Here is a 22,742-nt window from a genome sequence, read left to right as displayed (position 1 = left end):
ACAAATTAAAAGTAAAAAGAAGCAGAAGACGGCGGCGAATTCCAGAGCCGCTCACGTCTAATCTTTAAAGTGACTGTACATATGTGCCAGTATGAGAACGGAAGGGGGGGGGGGGGAATGAGATCATTAATAGGGATGGCGAGGCAATAGATGTGTGCATTTATTATGAGGGGAAACAACATAAACAAGTGCTGTGAGGAGCAGATAAGTGGGCTGTCACAAAGCTTCTCTTGGCTAGTTGGGCCACTAATCTGTGAGCCGTGGCCGACAGAGACGTCGGTGGAGACTGAGCGAACAAGAAAACAACCAACAAAAAAGGAACACTATTATTGATGTACATTTTTAATTAAATACATGCATGTGAAAGAGCGAGAATGCACGCCTTTATTAGGCTTATGAAGATGTCACTTCCTGCACACGCGCGTGCGGAGACAGTCAAACTTGCACGTCCGTGACTCGCTAATGCATTTATAATGACATTTCTGGAAATTACGCCTGACCACCGGGCTTCGCCGCGTCCTCTTTTAGCCGGGAGCTTTTCATCTTTCTAAAAAAAGACGCCTCCAAATGGAGTCGTTCTCTGTGATCGCGCGTTTGGAGCATTAAACCTCCAGGATGCAGAGTTAATGGGATTGCTCCTGTTTTTTTGCTTCTGGCTGCGGACCGCTTCGGTGGCTGGAGGGGGCTGCGAGTCGACGCCTGGAACCGACTTAGCGGGGACGAGAAGAAACCAAGCCAATTTTCACTTTGTTGCTTCTCCAGCATGGCCAAGACGTCCAATTCCATCAGGCCCTCGCTGCCGGGGCGGCTGATAGAAGGGGGGGCCCTAAGTCCTGTAGCTAGGCCAGCTTATTCCCTTATCTTCTAATGGCTCCGATAAGGGATTGGAAGAAATGGTGTCAGAATAACCACCGGATGACCCGCCGCCAAAGACCCCCATTAATCTTGCCAGGAAACAACAGGAACACGCCACGGATATTATCTACCAACATGAATATCATTTACATATTTTGCCAGAGGAGCAACAACTGGAGGGTTGTGCAATGACTGTCAGCAATGCGAAACACGACCCTCCCGTTGAGCCGGGGTGATAATCTGACCTCACAGATGAGCGCAGCTCTCTTGTTAGCTTGATTATTCGGACTCACCGGGAGCTTTGTAGAAGCCGACGTCGTCCTCGGTGAGCGGCAGCAGGTAGACTTCGCCTTCCTTCCACTGCAGGGGGTACTCCATCCCGCCGGAGAACTGCCCCCACCAGCCGTCCTGGTCTGGAGGGAGGAGGCAGTTCACTTGTTTTTCTTCTAATTCAATTTATCACGTTCTTCATTATTTGTTCTTTCATGGTTGGTTACTTGAATTGCGACTGGTTTCATGAACTTGCAACAAACTGCAGCGGACCCGTTCCTTCCACCTCGGCAGAGGAAAGAGGAACTCGGAGATTGTAATCACGTTTCATAAAACTGCCAGCTTGTTGCAAAACAAGAAGCAATAAAATCTGTTCGGCATCTGTGCGTTTCTATTTTTGGGGGTACGCTCTGTTTTTGATTCAGTTTGAAGCTTCAGGATGTTTTGCTATGATGACCACATGTTTTTTTTTTTTTTTTTTTAAAGAGATGAATGTGTTTTTTTCTGCGTTTAATGCGTGCTTTCTCCATATGCTCTATATGTGCAGTCTCATTCAGTGTTTTTTTTTGTTTGTTCTTTCATTGTGTTGAGTTCATCTGAAACTTTTTTCGAAACAACTCGGTGTATCAGCAGAACACAGCTGTCAATAAATATCAACAAAATGAGGTTCTGTGGTTGGACAATTAGATGGGCGACAGGTCTGAGAGAAAACAGAGTAAACAACTGTTGGTGTTGGTAATTTCAGCTGACTAATAAAGTCCCGGGTTGGAGGAAAACCTCATTAATGGCCGCGGAGCCGCAGACAATACCTTCAAGGAAGTCAGAAGTGATGTTGACAGCAGCGTAGCGGTGAGACGAGCTGCAGGCCAGGGAGTGGCCGAAGCAGAAGCACGGCTGGCAGCCTGCTGGATTCACTTGTTGGAGATTGAAAAACCCCGGCCTGCATCTGTAGATACACACACACGCGCACACACACACACACATCCTCATGCATAAAAAGTTATTAACATGCAGATGCTGCGCACACGCCTGATTGCAGCTATTTACCACATCCTGGCCGCTGTGCTGCCCCTACTATCTTTCTAAGTTGTTTTCAGCTGCGGTGCCGAGGAGGGAGGGGGGAACAGGACGGGGCTCAGCTGCAGAGGCCCCGGAGTCTGACCTGCAGACACTTAGTGGCATATGGGTGGGACGGCAACACCGCTAAACATCAGCCAGTACACTGGTCACATTAGGCAGGAGAGAGGCTTGCTCAGTCAGCCATGAAATCAGCAGAAAAAAAAAAAAAACAGAAAGAAAAAAAAAAGTCAACAGTGAGCCCAGATTTATTCAATAGTTGGAGACCTGGGGCTGTGTGTACTGCTAATGTCACGGTGACTTTATCTGTCTGATCCTGTATCTCAGAGGTACAAGATAGAAATAGACAGCGAGAAGCGGAGAAACTTGGATATTGACATATTGTTGCGGTCGTTTACACTGTCCTTCTCAGAATGACATTTAGCCTGAAAACTTAAGATTACTTTTATCCCTTTATTGAGTGAGCGATGAGACTCTGCAATTTCCACATTTCTTCCAAACTAACCGTATATATATATATATATATATATTGTACCGATTAATGTAAATGTGAGTTACTTTTAGACTGTGTGGAAACTATGGCACTTTCGTTTCAGAAAAGTTGTGTTTTCCCTCATTTACACGGAGATGGAGTTTTCAAGAAGTTCCACCTTGAGAGTTATTTTCAAAATTTGTTTTCTGTTACTCCGGTCACTGTTGTCATGTAAACGGACACCCAAAACGCAACAGAAGCTTTTCATTTTCACTTCTGCATCTGTTGCTCCCAGTCGCTGCACCTGATGCATTCATTTTCCAGGAAAATATTAAAATTGCATGTACGGGTAAATCAAATTTTATTTCAGGGGCCACATCAGGGGCCGTCTGTGGGCCGGTTTTGACACAAGGGCCTTATGTTTGACACATCTTGACTTTCTTTACCTTCTACAAAAAAAAAAAAAATAAGAAAGAAATTGTTAAAGATAAACAACAAACATAGTATAATACAAGGCAACATGATTGCTTAGCTTTTTATGGAATTGTTTTCCATTTAGAGGTATTGTAAGCTATAAATGGAAATGACTTATGTTTTTACAAGTAATGATATGAGTAGCAAAGCAAAAAATATCTTTTGAATCAGTAAAAATCACAAAATTAAACAGACACACACAAGGGAAGTATTTATCAGAGAATTGGTGATATTTGGTGACTAAAAATGTTCCCGTATCGGAACACATGGACACTTTTGAGATGGATGGAGCTTGATTTGGGTTTTGAGAATTTCTGAAAATCATCATGAAATCTGTTCTCGGCTTCTCATAAACAAACAAACTGCTGCTTTTTCATCCTTTCGATTGACTTTAGTTTTTCTCATCTGCGAGGTTGAATATCAATAGAATCAAAAGAAGCTGACTGCTTTTTTTTTCCAAATAAGTAAGCCCTAATAAAATCCAGGAATAAAAACATTACATTTTCTAATGATACTTTTCAAAACCTCAAACTATCATCTATTATGAGCCTAAAATAGTGTTTTCCTGTGTTTCTGACAAGGAAACAACTGAAATGCAGACAACTTACTAATAAAATTAGAAGTGATGTACTATATAAGGTGTAAAAACTTAGATTATAACCATCATATGATGGCTTGAAACGGTCAGGAGTTGCCGTGGTAACCAGCAGCCCTGTGTGCACATATATGTGAGAGAAGCCGGGACCCCATCACCCACCTGTCGCAGCTCTGGCCCTCCACGTTGGGCTTGCAGAAGCAGCGGCCGTCCAGAGGAGAGCAGCTGTCCACACTCCCACTGGGGTCGCACTCGCACGGCCTGCAGACGACAGGAAATGACGGGAGGGGGAATTAGCGGAACATGCAGTGCAGAGAACAGAGGAACGAGGTCTGATCTTCAAGGCAGGCTCCAGTGAAGCTGGCGCAGCCGCTCGCTTTCGCACTCCGGATCATCGACGGTCCGTTGAGCAGCTGAAGCTCAGCGGGGCGTCGCGCTCCAGAGGCATTTACTGAAACGAACGCTCACCTTGGGACTAATAACCAAGTTTTCCTCGTGGCGCCGGCATAATTTCAGCATCTCTTTAAGGTCGTTTAAGAACCTAAGTGCCCTTGTATCAGCACTAAAAGTCCAGATCCGGCACACCATCCTTCACTTGGCTGTGAAAACTCCCCCCTGATAAAAATGAGCGATCGGATCGCCGGCGACGTCAAAATCACTTTGATCACACTCACTGATCGATTGCTTTTTGTTTGAGACTGTTACGCAGGATCTGCTATTAATGAGGCGATATTACGAATAATTCAATTATCCCAAGGCAGGCTGCCGCTCTCCGTTTCCGCTCTAGCGGTCTGGATAATTCGCACCTCAACTCAACAGCCGGAGTTTGTTGCATGAGTGGCAGGAAGCAGCGTTTCTGCGTGTGCACGAGCGCGTTGATAAAACTGCGACTGATCATCACCTTCTGTAAACAATCCGACGCTAAATGTACAACTCCGATTCCTGCACTTCTGAATACGGCTCGGTCGGGGTTCCACTCCCCATCTTGCCCCGATCGTGTGTTCAAATGAAAACTTCACATTCAGCAAACAGAGCAAAATCTGTTTTCATATGAAGGTCTGGATTTTTTTTTTTTTTTTTTTTTTTGTAAAGCGACTAAATGAATATCAATCGAACTTCACCAAATCCTGAGGGAAATTTTGGGCCAGTTAAGCCGATATCTGCCTCGCCGCGCTTGATGGCCGTTTGCTAACTTGGTCGTTTTAGATTTCGGTGATAGGTTGGTTCATGTACAGTAAGTTTCCGAAAACCTCATTTCAGACTCGCCCTTGGGTGAAGAGTTGCAAGCTGAAGAATTGAAACACTTTGATGGTCAATACTTAGAAAAAAAACTGACTTTATCAGGAAAAACCAGAGTTCGGCTGCCTCGTGACTGAGAGCATTTTAAATAACAGGATATATTATGTCATGTTGCTGTTGTGCCGGCACTCTCTGAATTAAAGGGCCAGGAACTGTTTACTTTTATGAAATTACTTACAAACTTACAAAAATGGAAGTTTTACAGAGTTCAACAGCTCAGAGGTTGCAGAGCTGCTGTCTCTCTCTGTCCAGTTGGGCAGATAAACAAGTGATAGAATAATTTTTAAATATAAATCTAATCTTTTTTTTTTATTATTGTAGTGCACAGTATGCATGATGAAAATGTTAAAAAAAAATTTAAACAAAAAACAATCACAACCAAAAATGACTAAAATCTCAACACAAAGCCAATTTTATTCATATTTTTTGGTGCAAAATACAGTGAAATGTCAGAATTATCCTATAGCCAGTGCCTTATGTATGTTTTTATACCCTGAAAGCTTTGTTTTGAGGCTGAGTACTGTAGTTACCCTGACATATATACTCTTATATATACGGTAGTAACATATACACTACCGGTCAAAAGTTTTAGAACACCCCAATTTTTCCAGTGTTTTTACTGAAAATTATGCCGTTTAATGTCTCATTGCACTCAGACATCAAAGCATAGTATAAACAAGCAATTGGAGTCAAAAAAGAAATGATGGAATCAATTTATAGACCAAAATCTATTCTAAACTGCTGACTCATCAAAGTAGCCACCTTTGGCAGATATAACAGCTGAACACACACCTGGCATTCTTTCTACAATAGAAATCAAATATTCTTCAGAAAGTTCTTCCCATGTCTGTTGCAGAAGTTGTGGCGCTTGTGGGCTGCTTTGCTTTCACTCTTCTGTCCTTTTCATCCCAAACCAGCTCAATGGGGTTTAAGTCTGGAGACTGTGCTGGACACTCCATGTTTTCAAGTTTCCCAGCTTCTTCTTTTTTCGCAAGATAGTTCTGGCATAGCTTGGACTTCTGTTTTGGGTCATTATCTTGCTGTAAGATGAACCCCTGACCAACTAGACGGATACCAGAGGGTATCGCGCGGCGCTGCAGGATGCTGTGGTAGCCGTTTTGGTTCAGGGTGCCTCTCACTCTGAACAAGTCACCAACCCTGGATCCAGCAGAACAACCCCAGACCATCACACTTCCTCCTCCATGTTTGACAGTTGAAGCCACACACTGTGGAAGCCTCCTTTCACCTGCTCTACGCCGTACAGAGATCCTGCGTGATGAACCGAAGATTTCAAATTTTGATTCATCAGTCCATAATACCTTTATCCAGTCTTCAGTAGTCCAATGGCAGTGTTTCTTGGCCCAGGCAAGCCTCTTTGTCTTATTCTGACGTCTTAGCAGTGGTTTTCTTGCTGCAACTCGTCCAGTCAAACCTGCAGCTCCAAGTCTTCTCTTCACAGTTGAAACAGAGACTTGCTCACTACGACCACTATTAAGCTGTGCTTGAAGCTGTTGTCCTGTGAGCCGCCGATCATGCAAACTGTTGACTCTCAGAAACTTGTCCTCTGATTCAAGTTGTGGCTTTGGGTCTGCCAGACCTCTTCCTGTCAAAGTTTGCCCCAGTTTCTGACTTCCTTTTGATGGTGAGGGAAACTGGACTCACTGACCGGTATTGTTCTGAAATGTCCTCTGTTTTTCAGTTTTGGGTAACCTTACTTTTTATTTTACCCTCTGGCAGTTCACCACTTACCGTTGTATCATTTCAAGCTACTGATTGGACTTGAGTGACTTGAATTGCAATAAATAACTGGAAAAATTGGGGTGTTCTAAAACTTTTGACCGGTAGTGTGCACTCTTCTATATTTGCAATTAAAACTATTCCAGTAGGTTTGATTAAATGTCTGAATACAGTGACAATAATTGAAAACAAAACATTGACTTACTATGATAAAAGTGGTGTTTATGTTGACAATTTAACTTCGCTGTTTCGTCGCTGCGTTTCCTCATTATCTTTATTTAATAAACGTCCATATTATCTCCCACCTTCCACCAAAAGCTGACTGTGCTGGAGCTCAGCCAACGCATCACAGCAGCACTAAAATAGCAGAGAGTAAAACCTCTTTTTTTGTGTTTGTTTGTTTGCATGGCTGATCATGCAAATTAAACCAAGATGTCTTTTTATTGAAATAGACTGTTGCGTACCATCTGTGACCACTTCGTGGCTCTGCAGCTGATGGAACAATGCTTCAATATCGCTGAAAGTCCTCCTACCATGTCTGACTGACAGCACGAGGTACGTGTTGCCAGAAAGACGGCAGAAAATACTAAAATACATTTCAAATTAGAATTTAAAAAAATACATAATTTTATGATTTAAATTCCTCACATGCATTTAAAATAAAATATAAATTTGGGATGTTTAGAGAAAATAAAAAACACCCCAAAAATGACATATAATGCTAAACCTGATTGATTGTTTTCTGTTTAACAGTCCTGCCGCCGCCTGTTTTCGTGCTTAGGCAGTATCGAAATAACCGTAACACAAAACAATCATTGATATGCTATTCAGCACTACTGCGATTTAGCATTCCTTTGGCAGGTAGAGGGGGGGGGGGGGGGTCAGGGGGAGCTAGGTTAGACTCACCGTGAATATAAACGCAACGTACTTCTCTATCTCTCACACACATGAACACACACGTACGCACCTTCATACACATTCACATGCGGGCTCATATATGCACATACTTAGTACGAGAGCTCTCAGGTCAGACAGAGTTGAAATGTGCTTTTCATCATCGGAACGTATGCGGCGGGTCAGTGCATCTTCACGCTGCAACAAAAGGTGCAGAAAAAAAAAAAAACACTGATTCTCCGAGTGTTGCAAAGTCTCAGAGGTAAATTGCTTGGCGATTTCATGAATAAAAGCAACAGTGCCTTTTCTTAAAATCAATTTCATTGGCCGAGTCCATTCTCGTTGAATTCAGGAGCAACCAAAGCCGAAACCCGAGTCCATCTAATAAATCTATTGCTTGCAGTCCAATGTTCCTGAATCTGATCCTAGTCAGCAGAGTGTTGTTTTCGTCACTTCAGAAAGAAGCATAAAGCACGACTGCCATAAAGAAGATTAGCAAGGAGTATTTTAAAGACCAAGGTCTGAAAATGAAATGTAACATCTTTTATAACTATACAACAGTCATCGCACTCAACATTTATTGAAAGAATCACACGTTGGACTACCTTTGGAGGAATCTTTTTTTCAGGCTAAGTTTCTCCATTCGGTTGCCCGCAATCGGAATCTTGCTTTGAAGTCTCTCAGTCAGAGAAGTGAGGCTTGATCCAGTCATAACGACACCAGAGAGAGAGAGAAGGCTGCTGGGTGCGTTGCTCGGTTCTAACAGGCCTTCAGGTACTGCTGATGATCAGGACGGCTGAGGTGGTCGAGCACGCCGACTTTCACAGACAGCAGGATGTGAATCGTGGCACCAAAGTGAACTTTACTGAACTGGAATCAGTCTCAAAACAAAAGATTATATCTTAAAAAAACGGATCATAAAATCTATGACATTATGTTTAGGTGCCGAGGAGTCACCAAACTTCTTGGTGAGAGTTGAAAAAGTTTGGGAACTCCTTCCGGCGACTCCGCTTTACCGGTTGTACTTTCAGCCGCTGCTGTTTCCCCTGTATTCCTGATCTGTGTCCTGAGTTGACTGATCCACTAAATGCTCCGCTATCTTCACCGGCGAGTTGCTAACTTTGTTTGCCGACTGTCTGCCGGGTAAACAGTGTGCAGGGGGAGTTTGTTAGAGTTTCAGTGCGGCGCGGAGCTGTCCGCTGTGGTAAACAGGATCGTATAGGGAACACCGACGCCTGGATCTGAATGAAATCACCGCTCGTCACGCCACCGTTTCACTTTACAGCGGAGACCCATATACATATGAACCAAGGCTTGAAGTTTGCAGTCATATAGGTATTTATTGTAATGAACACTGAAGTCATTTCGGCAGACATCTGCGGTTCTTCAGCTGCTGAGCTGCAGAATAAATGAAATGTAAACAATGCAGATTATGTTTGATGAAATCCAAGCAAAACTAGATTAAAAAAAAGAGCTCATCAGTCATTGCATGCTGCATGCATATATATATATAATACTGATCAAGCAACTCAGCCGACACGTATCGACCCAAAGCGGGAAACACGAGAACGCGCGTGAAAAGTGAAATGCATGAAACATCCAGGTCTGAGCAGGGTAGAGATGTTTGCAGTGATCTCGGCTGAAGCGAAAAGACTCATTTTTCTTCCCCTCATATTTCCGTGTGGAAAAAATAACAGCGCCCTGGGTGGCTCGGCTGTTGTTAGCGGTTTGACGGCGTGTTTGGCACATCCTGGTTCTCGCTGATAAGGAGGTCACTAATTCACAGCGGTGTCACAGAGAGAAGCTCAAATCCTCTTGTCCTGCCGCTTTGTAGTTTGACAAATTCAGGCTTAGGGGATCTTAGATGGTATTACTGCAAAACAGGCAAGAATATATTAAATAACGGCTCTACGATAATCTAATAACATATTTGAATTGCTGTTTTATTCAACTGAATTCATAGCAGCTGTGGCCATCTGGATTGTCTCATATATATTCATTACATTAGTTTTGTGTTTTTTTTTGTTTTTTGCGGGCTCGTCGTCGTGCTTCTGTTCCTCACCTGCAGCCGCCGGGGCCGAGCGAGTGAAAGCCGGCCCGGCACGTGTCGCACTTCTCCCCCGTCACGCCATCGCGGCACACACATCTCCCCTCGGCGTCACACTGCAGACTCACAGATCCTGGGAGGGACGACACACAGCGGAAGAGCAAACAAGGAGTGTTTTTCGACAAAGGAAGAAGCCCTAGCAAATCGAAGCGCTGGCCGGTAATGGCATGAGATCAATTAATATATTACAATCAGTTTGTCAGGACAGGGTTAATTGAAGAGATGTTATTGAGCTTTTTTTTTTTTTTTTTTTTTGCGGAGTGGGGAGGCGAGCTCAGACGAGCAGGATGTAACCTCGCAGCCGTTGCAGCGCAGATTTACTTAATGGAGAAAAAAGCGAGCCGGGCAGAGAAAAGAGGAGAAACGCAGGCTGGAGGAGCCGCCTGTAACCTTTGATCAATATAATGGACTCCAAAAGCTCCGTACAACCACCTTCCACCGTTTACAAAAAATAAATCTGCAGTTTCATTGTTGATTTTTCCACCAGTTTTTCTCTCTGTTTTTACTCTAATTTAGGATCCTGAAAGCTTAAAGGTGCGTTAAGGAGTTTGCACGTTTCATGCGAGACAACGACCTGCAGGCCTTGGACGTAACTGCAGCTTAGTGAAACACTTGTGCCTGTGGCTTATGTCCATGTGCGTGCACGGAAGAGGGGAACTCCTTCCTCGCTCTTTAAGTAGCGCTCGAGTAAAATTTAAAGGACCTATATCATGCAAAATCCACTTTTTTAAGGTTTTAAGCATGCTACAAAGCTGACTTCCCTTTAAAACCACCCCCAAAATGTTATTTGCCTTCATCCACGCATGTCTGAGTAATCTCTTTCAGTCTGCTGCCCTCTACAGCAGCCCCTCCCTTCGGGTGGAAAACAGCTCGTTTGAAATTCTTCAAACCTAAGTACGTCACAAAAGTTGAACTCCTCCCCACCACTCTTCTCCCACGCCACCCCCGCGCAGACAACACGCCCACTCTCCTCTGACCAGCACGCAGCTGATTCGCATTTTCCACTGAGGAGCGCCTCCCGCAGGCTGTGATAAAAAAAAAAAAAAAAAAAAGGCACTGATAATGTTCAACCGGTCAACTGGATCAATCCTCAACGGCACGGGCGAGTAAAGTAACGGATTTCTTTAATGATCATTTGAGAAGCGATGATCATTCTGATGAGATATGCAAGACAAGAGATGAATAAGACTGTATGAATTATAAATTAAAAAAAAAAAAAAAAAAGAATTTTACTCTTAAGGCAAGGTTTAGCAGATGAGAAGTGGAGGGAGTAAATATTGATGCGGCGTTATTAATGTTTCAGACACTGCCCATAAAATTTGAAGGAATTAATCCTTTTGGTCCGACTCTGAATCTCACACACGGCGCCTCGCTGCGCCACAGCGCAGCATTCCAGTTTAGCCGTAATTAAATTTCCTCACGCAAGACAGAACAAAAGTGGCGAGCAGTGATACGGGCGTGGATTAGGAGCGGGGTTTAAGTTATTATCAAAACAATTGGGGCGTCCTGTCCGCGTGGCGCACCGTTGACGTTGCAGTTGCAGGGGAGGCAGGGCTCTTCCGGAGAGTTCCGGTAGTGGTTCTCTCTGCAGCTCTCGCAGTGCGGCCCGTCCGTGTTGTCTCTGCAGCTCAGGCAGCGCCCCCCACTGCCGGTGCTGCGGTACTGCTCGGCGTCGAACACACACTCGTCCGATCTCCCGCTGCAGTTGCACTCTGCCGGAGGAGGGAAAGCGAGACGGAGAAAGAGGCGAGAGGTCAAGTGGGGAGAACGAGGGGAGAGAGGAGCCATGGGGGAAGAAGCAGAAAGAAAAAAGGTTTAAAAAAAAAAAAAAAAAAAGGCGAGATGACAGAAATAGATGAAGGGGAGAGACTTAAGGAGTGTATATGTGTGTGTGAGAGATTACGTGTTCTGGGATTGGATCATAATTTAGAGGCTCGTTGCTAATCTCATTTCACACACTCCTAATGAGGAGCCAATCGGCTGTCAGGGGGCACTTAGATAACAGTAATTCATGTTTATACAAGAGCAAATTACTCAGCTGATAACACACCATCCCAGCTCTCACACCCCTCACATCAAATCCCTCCTTCGTTTACCAGTTACCCTGAGGGGGGACTTAGGTGAAATTGCCCATTTGATTATGAATCAACCTCTCGGTTGTTGCTGGAAATAACCAGACCTCTTTGCCTTTTCAAAGAAATTCTCTGTGGTACTCACCCGTTTTTTTTTTTTTTTGTTTTTTTTTTAACCTTTCAAACCTCAAAATAAATCCTCCACATGGACTATGGGATCAGCACTGCAGAAGTTACCAAACATTTAGCAGCCCAGAGTCTGAGATTCAAGTAGATCCAACCGCTTCAAGGTAATACAGTTATCAAAAACGTAAGAAATAAAAATCACAGTGATTTCATGCACAGTAAAAATCAATCAAACTAATGCCAACTCTTGACAGAACGAGTGCGTTTATTTCTAATTATGTCACCCTGGTAGACATTTGGAAGAGAAAGCGGAGTTGCCAAAGGTACTATTTCAAGTTCTTCAGTGAAAATTTAAAAAGTTCAAAAGTAAATAATATTATTTTATCTTTAATGACACAAAATTCCTTTTATATGTCAAACGAGAATACATTTCTGCATATACGCACACAAAACATTGTTTTTGTGACTCATTGTTCGTCGTGAACTTTGGGTCAACCGGCTGAAAAGGGTTTTATCCACAGGGTGGCGGACGTCACTCCTCGTGATAAAATGAGGAACTCAGCCATTCGGGAGTGACTCAAAGTAGAACGTCGACTCTGCATGCCAGTTGAGGCGCTTCGCACGTCTAATGAGGAAGTCTAATGATCACCTCAAATCAGATGGACGGACGGTTTAGTTAGTTATTGGCTGCCCTGGAAAGTAGACAGGAGTCGCTTTGAGATGTTCATCACATAATTTATACGATTGTGTATGAATAGTCAAAACAGATGCTGTAAAATAGAAAATTAACTAAGAATATGCTGATTTTTGAAAATTTAAAAAGGCCAATACTTCTCAAAAAATGTTATTTATCTTGCTCTGTAAGCCAGGATGAGATCAGGTGCAGCATTTGCAGTAGGGACACAGAGTATTACATTGATTAACAGGGAATTTTCACGTGTGGCAAACAGTATACCATCAATGACCTGTGGGGGCAGTGTTGAGCAGCACAACTCGTGTAACCAGCGAGGAACGAAAAAGTCAATGTACTTTGGATGATTACTACTGCAACGACACATCATCAGTAGGGTAAAACTAACCTGTCTCACGACGGTCTAAACTCAGCTCACGTTGCCTATTAGTGGGTGAACAATCCAGCGCTTGGTGAATTCTGCTTCACAGTGGTAGGAAGAGCCGACATCGAAGGATCAAAAAGCGACGTCGCTATGAACGCTTGGCCGCCACGAGAAATGACGGATCCTTTGATTAAAAGATTGTGAATTTGAGCATGGATACAAGACTTCGCTTCTCCTGGACATTGTGACAAAAAACAGCTCAGATGACTTGTATCAGCAGTTTAAACTACAAGGCAAAACATTTTCCCCTTCAGACCAAATTTAAATTATACCAGACATACAAATGCTCATTTTTGCATTTTTAAACACGTTTTATCAATGTTAGGATGTATGCTAAACAACCACAACAACGTAAAGAACGCGCAACGACACTTGATCTGCACAACATACATTCGTAATGGGAGCTGATTGGGAACTCTGGACTGACTGTGGCAAAGAGCTGAGGGACAGAAAAGAGGCTCATGGTCTCACCTCAATGCTGGTTAGACACAGAACACACAATGATTCTTGTTTTCACACCAAAGTCTCCAAAAACACCAGAAAAACTGACGAGATTTATTTGCTTGTCACTGTTGACAAAAGTTGCTAAGAGGATTTTGGAAAATCTCAAGGTTTAACAAGAATCTTGCCAAGTTGGCACCGCTGGTAAAGCGAGCTCAAAGCGCTTGATTTTTTTCGACCATGGCTAATTAACGAGTGAGGTTTTCTTCTTTCTGGTGCGTTTTTTTATTTACTCCAAGGCAGGGTTTGTTTGTACCTACACAAGGTGAACCGAACCAAATGGAGGTGTTCCAGTTTTCATCGTCTGTTTACCTATTTTGTGTTTTATCCTGTGCAGGTTTTAATCCCAGGTAACTATGGGCAAGGGCAGTGTCTACAATCTGATCAGGTTACGAACACTCATATCCCTAGTTAGTGTGAGAGGAAACCCACATGCACACAGGGAGAACGTGCAAACTCCACATGTGACCGTCTCGCTTTGAGGTGAGAGCGCTAACCACTGCTTTCCCCTGAATTCCCAGAATACCCCGATGTGAAAACACCCTCAAACTTATCACCTTCTGCAGCCTCGGGTGGGTGAATGCTCACTGTTAACTGCCCTGATCGTTTTGCTGGAACTCTCAATCGCTCTGACAGAGGTTAAAAGCAAGAATAGGAAAGACTACAGAAAAAACAAACCCCCCAAAAAACACATTGAAGTATAAATACTTGTTTTGTACTCAAACTGCCTGAAAGAGATTTTATCCTCAGGATGTAAGGATGCACAGTTTGGTGGAAATAGTTATTTCACATAGCTTTGCCACTCAAGTCAACCATTGCTCATTTTAGTCTCTATTAAGAGGAATCTAAGCTTCTAAATGCTTCATAGTTGCTCTAGTTTTCTAAACATGGATATTTCCGCCCCAAATTACTCAGTAAAATGTCAGGAATATCAGATCCATCAATTCGTCTTTTATATTGCATCGTTCAGAGGCCGGAACCTTTCCCAGAGGACGACGGGGTAAAGCAGAGTATAATAGGAGGGAAAACACAAGACATTCACACTTTGGGCCAAATTAGAATCACAAATCAACCTAAAATACAGGCTGCAGAGAGAACAGAGACGAAACAAGACTTAAAGCAGGGATATTCCTGCTGTGAGGTGAAAGCTCACACACACACACACACACACACACACACACACACACACACACACACACACCACTGCAGTATGAGTCCGGCGATATGATAAGCCCTTTATAATGCGAGTAAAGATTTCAGCTGTTAACCTTGGTTCAGACTTGTTTACTTTTTTTCCTGGATCTCGATTCAAAGCTAAATTAATTTCCTGTCTGCGGTGGTGAAAAGACTGCGATGAAAAAATGTTTTGCAACCCCTCGGGGCGAAATGTTAGGTCAGAGAAGTTCCGCAGAAGCGCAACCGCCTGACACGTCTTCCACATAAACGTGCTAATCTTTGCCGTTTTAACCATTCATCCTCAAATTGTCGTCCCGACAGACAGAATGAGGCGGGAGGCGGCAGCAGCAGACGATCGAGAGCAACATGCATCGTTTTTGACAAACGCTCAGTTCCTTGTCATCACATCTTGCGGCGCCGCTGCCCGTGGTGCGAGAGAATGCCACGAAATTGCCCGCTTTCAATAGGGAAAGTTGCGACGGCATGACTCCGGTCTGATTGGCAGCGGTGGGCAGCTCCAGCACAAACACCACCAGCCGGCTCCAGCTTGTCACCTTTCATTCACTGTTTATCGCGGCGGCTAACAGCGCCGCCGCCGCCGTTGAGGCTCGCCGACAGCCAGGTGGCAGCACCATCGACGGCCGCCTGACGCCAACATGTTGGAGTTTCATTAAAAAAAAAATGCAATCATTGTCTGCTGTTACAGGAATTTCTCTCAGGCCGAGGTAATTATCTCTGAATTATGTTTTCCTCACGTCGCGGCGGGCCGGCCGTTCGCTCACATCAGGAGTTAATTCATGTGTGAAATAAATGGAGACGAATGAGTGCATTTAAACGTGGCCCTTCGCACCGCGCGGAGCTTGAGGGCAGCGTGAACATGCTACTTCTCATTCCTCTCAGCAGGCGCACGTTGCTTTTGTTTATGAGTTGTTTTCCACTTTATATTTTTATAATTTGTTCGTCGGCGTTTTGATTGCAGTATCTTCAACAAGCGAAAAAAAAAAAAAAAAACAACTTAAATTATTTTGGCTTGATGCCAACTGTTTCATCTTCTTCTGTGTGCAAAAAAATTATATATATGTATTTTTTTGTGCATTAATTGCTTTTGATGTTAATGCCATATTGGCCGTGCCAGCCCACTTTCCTGAACGCAACGAACGACATCAAGCCAATAAACACATTATCATAAGCGTGCAAAAAACACTGCAGCATGTTTTCCGCCTAGGTAAAGGGAGGGGAAATAAAGAGTGCAGCAAGAGTGCTTTAAAGGTGGCGTGTGGGATGAAGACCGCTGCGAGCGTCGCGCACATACAGTCGGGAGCGTGTTCAAGGAGACAAATCACTTGAAGCCGTTTCTCAACTAGTTTAGCGCCAATGTCTTGGCGCAGCGTGCCGCAGCCCGTTGTTTGGCCATCTTGACCACATTTATAGGTCTGCCCACCCACAAGCCACCTCTTCAACAAGATGTTTCTTTTTCCTCAATCCTGTCCCGGGGACCACGCAGCCGGAGCGTCACCGCCACTGTGGAGGCTTCGCACAAACAAGAAAAAAAAAAAAACTCTTTTTCCACGCTTTGTCTGAACAAAGTGTACACGGTGTCCGTTCCTGGCACTGACCACCTCCTCCAACACAGTGCTTTATATATCCTATGCTGCCAGTTACTGTGTCTGCAGCTACTGATGTCAACTTTTAGAAAGAAATGGCACTGCTAAATGCATTAAGGCACATGTGAAAACATGTTTTGATTGTAACTGAGTAGAGGTTCAAATGGGGTTTATTTTGTTTCCCATGAGAAAAAAAAAAAAAAGAGAAAAATCTACAGACATGCAGGAGAGGTTTTGTCGTGTCTTTACACAGAATGTGTGTATGGCTGCTTGTCTCTGTGTTGATCTTGAAGCGTCTCACCTCCTGCGATGGCCGAGATAAGCTCCGGCCCCCCGTGACTTCAGATTAGATAAAGAAGGTAAAACAGATATATGGACACAGGATAGAGGATATTTCAAAACAGCTCAAAAAAATACACACACACATGATGTTATAAGAAGTGCTGCAATTTTGTAGAAGGGAAAAGAAGGATTTTCCCCTCAAGATGCAGGAGGGGAGAAAATCTCCCCTGCATCGTCATCAATGCTAATTTACCAGCAAACTTGACCAAAAGACGTCAAATGGAAGTCTTTTTAGAATCTAACAGAAACCAAACCATCATCTCTCAGGCTTTGAATTAAATTCCCAATTAAAGCAAATTTAAATTCACCATTTGCCTCATACCCACCCATAAAAAAAAACCTACATTTGTTATCAGATACTATTTAGAAGCTTTTGAGAGTGCCTGCATCTCTTATGCCCAAATTTTCTATTTTCTTAAGATCTTACATTTTGTTTTTTAACAGTTGTCACTGAACACATTGCCAGTCAAAGAGCCTCCACAAAAACACCTGTTTTGCGTCAATCACAAATCCCTTTAGATCAGGGATATCAAACTCATCTTAAGTGGGACTGTAGGGGATACGTGCAGCACTTCTCCATCGCTGCAGTGAATTTCCAGCATAACAACCTGTTTTGTTTTTTTACTACCAGCACCTTAGTTTAATCACAAAAATGACATTACATTTTGAACATTTTCTTGACTTATTTATTTCAAAATGCTATCTGTTTAGAGATGTCTGGATTACAAGCTGCCACAGTGCTTCTCTCCACATTAAAGAGGGGGAAAAGGTGTTGCTATTCCACGGCAACAAAAGTGAATACGTGTACATTGACATGGACAGACGGCGAAATTGGATTACTCTTACGGGTGACTCTCAATCATAAAACTACCAAGACCCAAGAGAATATGGACTGGGAGTCAAGACACTCCTGAGGCCGCCGTTGTTAATACTGTCCACCTATTTACATTTTAGAAAAGTTGCATTTGTTGTTGTTATGTAAGCGAAGGCCCAGAATGCAGTGAGAGCTTCTCTATTTTCACTTGAAAACACAACCTATCAACCTTATAGGTTGTTTTTTTCCTCTGAAAATGTTTACTTGTTTGTATTTTGTTTTAAATCTTAACTATGTAGACATGTTTATCTCTGTTTTTGTGACAGAGATATCTAGAAAGATTTCATGAATCTCGAATGCAAGAAAAAAAGATAAAAAGTCACCAGACAGTGTTGGGAGTCCAGCCGCAGCGCTCGTCGCGATGTGTCAGTCACCGGCTCGTGAGCCTCATCTGCCGAAGCCAATATTCTGTAAATCTCCATCATACCACTCAAATAAAAGGGAGGGATGGATTTATTGATAAACCGTACAGCACAACTCTGTGATGAGAGTCGGCCAGACTCTCACAACCTTGTGATCCATGGAGAATGGCTCAACTGTGTGTGTGTGTGTGTGTGTGTGTGTGTGTGTGTGTGAGGGACTGCCGGGCCAGGTGATGTTGCTGTTGTGTTAAGAGTCTTTTCTCTTTGTGAATCATGTTTCTATACAAGAGAAAGAAAACAGCACACGCACCTTTTGAAAGAAATGCAATGCTGCCCAGCAGCCAGATTACTCTATTTTCTTTTTCCCAACACATAAAGAAAAGCATTTCTGATCTGGTTCTTACCGGGTCAGACAATGCTCGCTGACATTGTGTTTCATTGTAAACATTTTTTTTTTTAATATCTGCACGCAGCAATACAGTTATCGGGAACTAAAGCTTGAGTAATGACTTTCAGGATTGTTTTCTTCAGGTGTTCAAAGTGTGCAGCTTTATGAAAGATTGTGGTTACTGTGAAAGAGTAAAAGTCACAAATGTCTCAGTGTGCACGGTAAAAAATAGCTCACCGCCATTAAACTGCAGCCACAAAAGAGTAATTCGATGGCTGTTTGTATGTGGTGTAGCCTGACCTCGTATGAGACTCTTCATGTAAACTCACTGTTCTTGTGTTGCAGAAAAATCCAAGGATGATGTTGGTCCCCACTGTAACACATCGGTTTGAAGATTTGCTCTGAATGGATCCCTTCCCAACAGCCTCGTCCCTGCATCGCCACGTGACGGAAAAATAGAAGAAATAAGGATGGTCCAGTGTACTCAGCAGGATGAACCGGTGACACTAACTTCTCTTGAGATTCCAGTCCCGCGGCACTTCAGCCTTCTGCTGAAGGCTTCCAAGGACTTGTTCATTTGCATATCACGCCTGCATAGATGTGGACACGGCCCTCGCATGGCTCCGAGGGGCTTGTTCTCACAGAGATCATTCTGGACACACACTAAAAGCCATGTTTTCTTTTGCCTTTTTTTTTTTTTTTTTGCCATTCTTGAACTGCGCACAACCCCCCAGAATGAAATACTGCTGCTGCGCGGCATCACAGTGTGACACAGAACCAACCGTAATCAAAGCTGAGCTAAAACATGCGAAAATGTGTTATCAAGGGTGATTCGACACTCATTAGTCGCACAGTTCGTTTGATAGTCAAAACAACTTATGTCACCATCACTCCGGGTGTTAAGAGCTGTTTAATCAAGGACAGGCTTTGCTGTTTAAAGCAAAAGAAACAGTGTCTATTCTGTGAACAATCCCTGAACTACCCACCAAACGACGCGCACCACATGAAAAGAAACTAATTTCTGCAAAAAGATAAAATAAGAAAGGCAACCTGAGTAATGTAAGATTAATACTGAATCCAAAGAAGCGAGCTCGGGGAAACATCAACAACATGTTGATCATTTAAAAGTCAAATTGTCAATTAGAAGACATATTTTGTGAAATTTCGATTTTAAAATTGGTGACCAAATAATGTTGATGGAAATACAAGAAGAAGAAAAAAAAAAAAAAGGTTTGTTTGGTGAGTTATTGATGTAAACAAGCTCCTGCGGTCTAAAAAAACAAAAGAAACAAAAACATTATCCGTCGAGGTAATTGATAATGTTGTACTGTTGATTCAGTTCTGAGCTGCAGTCCCTTTGCCAGTGTTGAAGCAAGAGGAATAGGACCAGCATCTGTGTACAGATGATATTTATCGTCAACACAGCTGCTGAAAAAGAAATATGCGTGGCCTTGAGGTGAAAGTGGCTGGAAGGTTGGGATTCAAATCGCACTGATCTGGAATCTCCTCCAAGGTTTCATCAGTCAAACACATCAGTCACAAAACTTGTTCCAAGTCAAATCTGATCTATTGTGGAGACCTTGGAAAGCAGCAACCAGACAGATCATCGTGGAACAGGACCTCAAAACCATTCAGCGTTAATGTGTCCCTTTGCTTCAATTAAATCACATTCTATATAACTTTTTTCTTGGCGATCACCCCGTGGCTGGGAATCGATACGTCTACAAACGAAGAAAAGGAGTATTCTTCAAAAGCAGGTCTGGGTACGTTTGCAAACGCACTGTGGTGCAGTTGGATTAAAGCCCAACGGAAGAAGAACAGAGCTCGGACCGAGCAGATGATGAAACAGGTTTAGACAGCACAAAGGAATTTCAGTGGCTGTGAACCATTTCATACATTTCACAGGCTGTCCAGGAGTTCCTGGCTGGTAAAAAAAAAAAAAAAAAAAAAATCCCACCACAATAACACTTTGCTGTGGGAGTTAAGTCACAGATTATACATCTTATCTGTCAGCACACTGTTTAAAATGATAGTGGGAGTGTGTTTTAAACTGAACTATCGTGCTTTCTGCTCATTTTTTCTTTGTGAACTTTGACATGTTTTCTGTTTTTGATCGTTTCTTTAATTAACACTTTCAGCTCATCCAATTTCACGATGCACTTGTTGATTCTCAGTCTAAAAAGACAATCAATCCAGGGTTAACGCATGACAACAGTTAATCTCTGTTTCATGTAAACAGGGTCTTAAGCACACACACAGCTCCCTTTTTTAACACTCGCGAGATGTTATTTATGGTGTTACTCTGCGTTGAGTGCAAGCAAAATTAAATGCACAGCACATTTGCATGGCTGTGCGATATGGCGACCTTTCAACCTGATCTCGGTAAAACGGGGCACGTGGGAAGAATAGTTAATCAACAAGAGGGAGCCAAACAGGAGGAGATTTAATGGAGAAATATTAAAACGAAAACTGAAGATCACATGACACTAGTTTAAATAAACCTTAAAAGAACTTTAATGTGTTTTCTCTTTTTTTGCTTTATAAGGAAACTGAACCTGCCTCAGGTTTCGAAGACGTTTCACCTCCTTTCGAGAAGGTTTCATCAGATCCACCTTTTGAATGAGAGGTCTTCAGAACCTGGAGCAGGTTCCAGCTGCCTTTTCAGACAAGGATCAGGAACTCCACGGCACAGATGTTACAGAGTCTTCAAAGACGAGCTCCACCAGGGAATCCACAAGACACGAGATCAGAAGACCAGAACATTAGGAACAGGAAACACTCCAAACAAGCGCGGCAGTAACAAAATGGGAAGACCGATACCACAAAAGCAAAAAAAGAAGTTAAAAAAAAATACCAGCATACGCTGCTCCAGGCAGCATATGCAGCCAAACATGTTGATCTCTTTTGATGGGATGTCTTATTTAGCTCAACAGCAAAGTTAAAAGAGTGAATTTCTAATTATTGATGATGTGAAATGATAGTACAGCTTTATTTGAATTACTGAGGTCCACAGCTGAACGGAACATTCCTTTTTGAATCTCACATTAAATGGGTCCCGGTGGAATTTCCCCGTAAACAAACATCACGTTCACATTCAGCGCTGCTCTCCAAAATACATCCTGCATATGCTTTTGGCTAAAACAAACAAGATGAATGTGTTTTCTTCCTCATTAGTGGTATTGACTGTGTACAATATTGTCTTTTTTTTTTCTTTTTTTTTGGTCATGCCTAGTTTTATTCCACATAAGCAATAATCCTGCAGCAAAGTGTGGCTTTCGGGAAGAGAAAGGAGTTTCCCACCTGCACGAGCGGCAATGCAAACCACAAACCGACTGTCTCCTGCCCTGTATATGAATCATTTCTCGGTGCTGTTGCAGAGCACATTGCACGGAAACGCCACCATCCCTGCAGGCACCATGATTTCTCATTTTTACATTTAATTTGCTGGATGAATGAGATGTCGGATGAGCCAAGAGAGTATAAAAGCAGCAGTGATAAACCAGAGGAGGAGTCACGCCGCATTGTGCATCGACATGACCTTCAGTGTCGCCTCGCTAAAACAGGGACCTTCATCTGACCCGCGCAGTCTTCAGCCTTTTTATGTTATTTGTGTGCATCTGCATTGTTTAGCCTCGCTGTCGAGGTACTTGTAATGTAATCACAAACCCCACTAAGCTCTTTTCAGCGATACCGACCAAGCTGTGACAGGTGATTTAATATATTTCCTTGTTTCGATCTATTATCGCTATATTTTATATTTCATCCGTGCTGAGTGGCTGTAATCATATATTATATCAAAACAGGTTGAGGAAATATGCTTATGCATGTGCTTGGCAGGAGTTGGATGAAACATTGATATCCATCTCATGTCTGGAGGCTAAATATGGAGCTGCGGCTCACTGGAGCCAGCCGGAGCATAACTGCCCATTAATCCGCCCAGCCACTGCTTTTTTTTTCATAGTTTGATCGTGAATTGATTCAGGACAGACCTGGTCTGCTAATTAGCATTAATCAGCCTCGGTTTTACCTTTGAACGGAGTCAGTCTCACTGGTTTTATTCAAAACTAAGCTAATAGTCTGTTCGGCTTCAGCTCAGCTCTTTATTTCAAACACAGAACAGAAAGGTTTTAGACTTAAACAACTGAATAAATAGCACCAAGAATGCGATGTACAGCCATGGCCAGCTTTAAAAAAAGAAATAACTGCTGTAAGTATGAAGTAACGTAGTTATTTGTGGTTTTGTTGGTCAGTTGGGCCTTTGGAGTACTTAAGCATCACAGCCAAAAGCATCAATGCTTTGCTCCACACATTTTATTAACATCACTATTATTGAATATTATATCATCCCCAGCTGCTGCAAAAGATCTCAAACTGAAAAAATTGCAAACATTTATTTTTAGAG

The 22,742-nt window shown here is 42.9% G+C and overlaps 1 protein-coding gene across 1 annotated transcript in view; it reads right to left on the bottom strand.

The window, feature by feature from the left end:
* lamc3 (laminin, gamma 3) overlaps positions 1 to 22,742 on the bottom strand; it is a 124,004-nt gene that overhangs the window by 65,278 nt on the left and 35,984 nt on the right. Inside the window, exons 5-9 of the mRNA XM_030085467.1 lie at positions 11,304 to 11,492; positions 9,736 to 9,853; positions 3,906 to 4,004; positions 1,935 to 2,071; positions 1,149 to 1,268 (exon numbers count right to left, since the gene is read on the bottom strand). Of these exons, the coding sequence (XP_029941327.1) occupies positions 1,149 to 1,268; positions 1,935 to 2,071; positions 3,906 to 4,004; positions 9,736 to 9,853; positions 11,304 to 11,492 (663 nt within the window). The remainder of the gene's footprint in view (positions 1 to 1,148; positions 1,269 to 1,934; positions 2,072 to 3,905; positions 4,005 to 9,735; positions 9,854 to 11,303; positions 11,493 to 22,742) is intronic.

This window comes from Salarias fasciatus (assembly GCF_902148845.1).
Source record: "Salarias fasciatus chromosome 7 unlocalized genomic scaffold, fSalaFa1.1 super_scaffold_4, whole genome shotgun sequence".
NCBI lineage: Eukaryota > Metazoa > Chordata > Actinopteri > Blenniiformes > Blenniidae > Salarias > Salarias fasciatus.
Note: the sequence above shows the minus strand (reverse complement) of the source record. Positions and strands in the feature narration are given on the sequence as shown.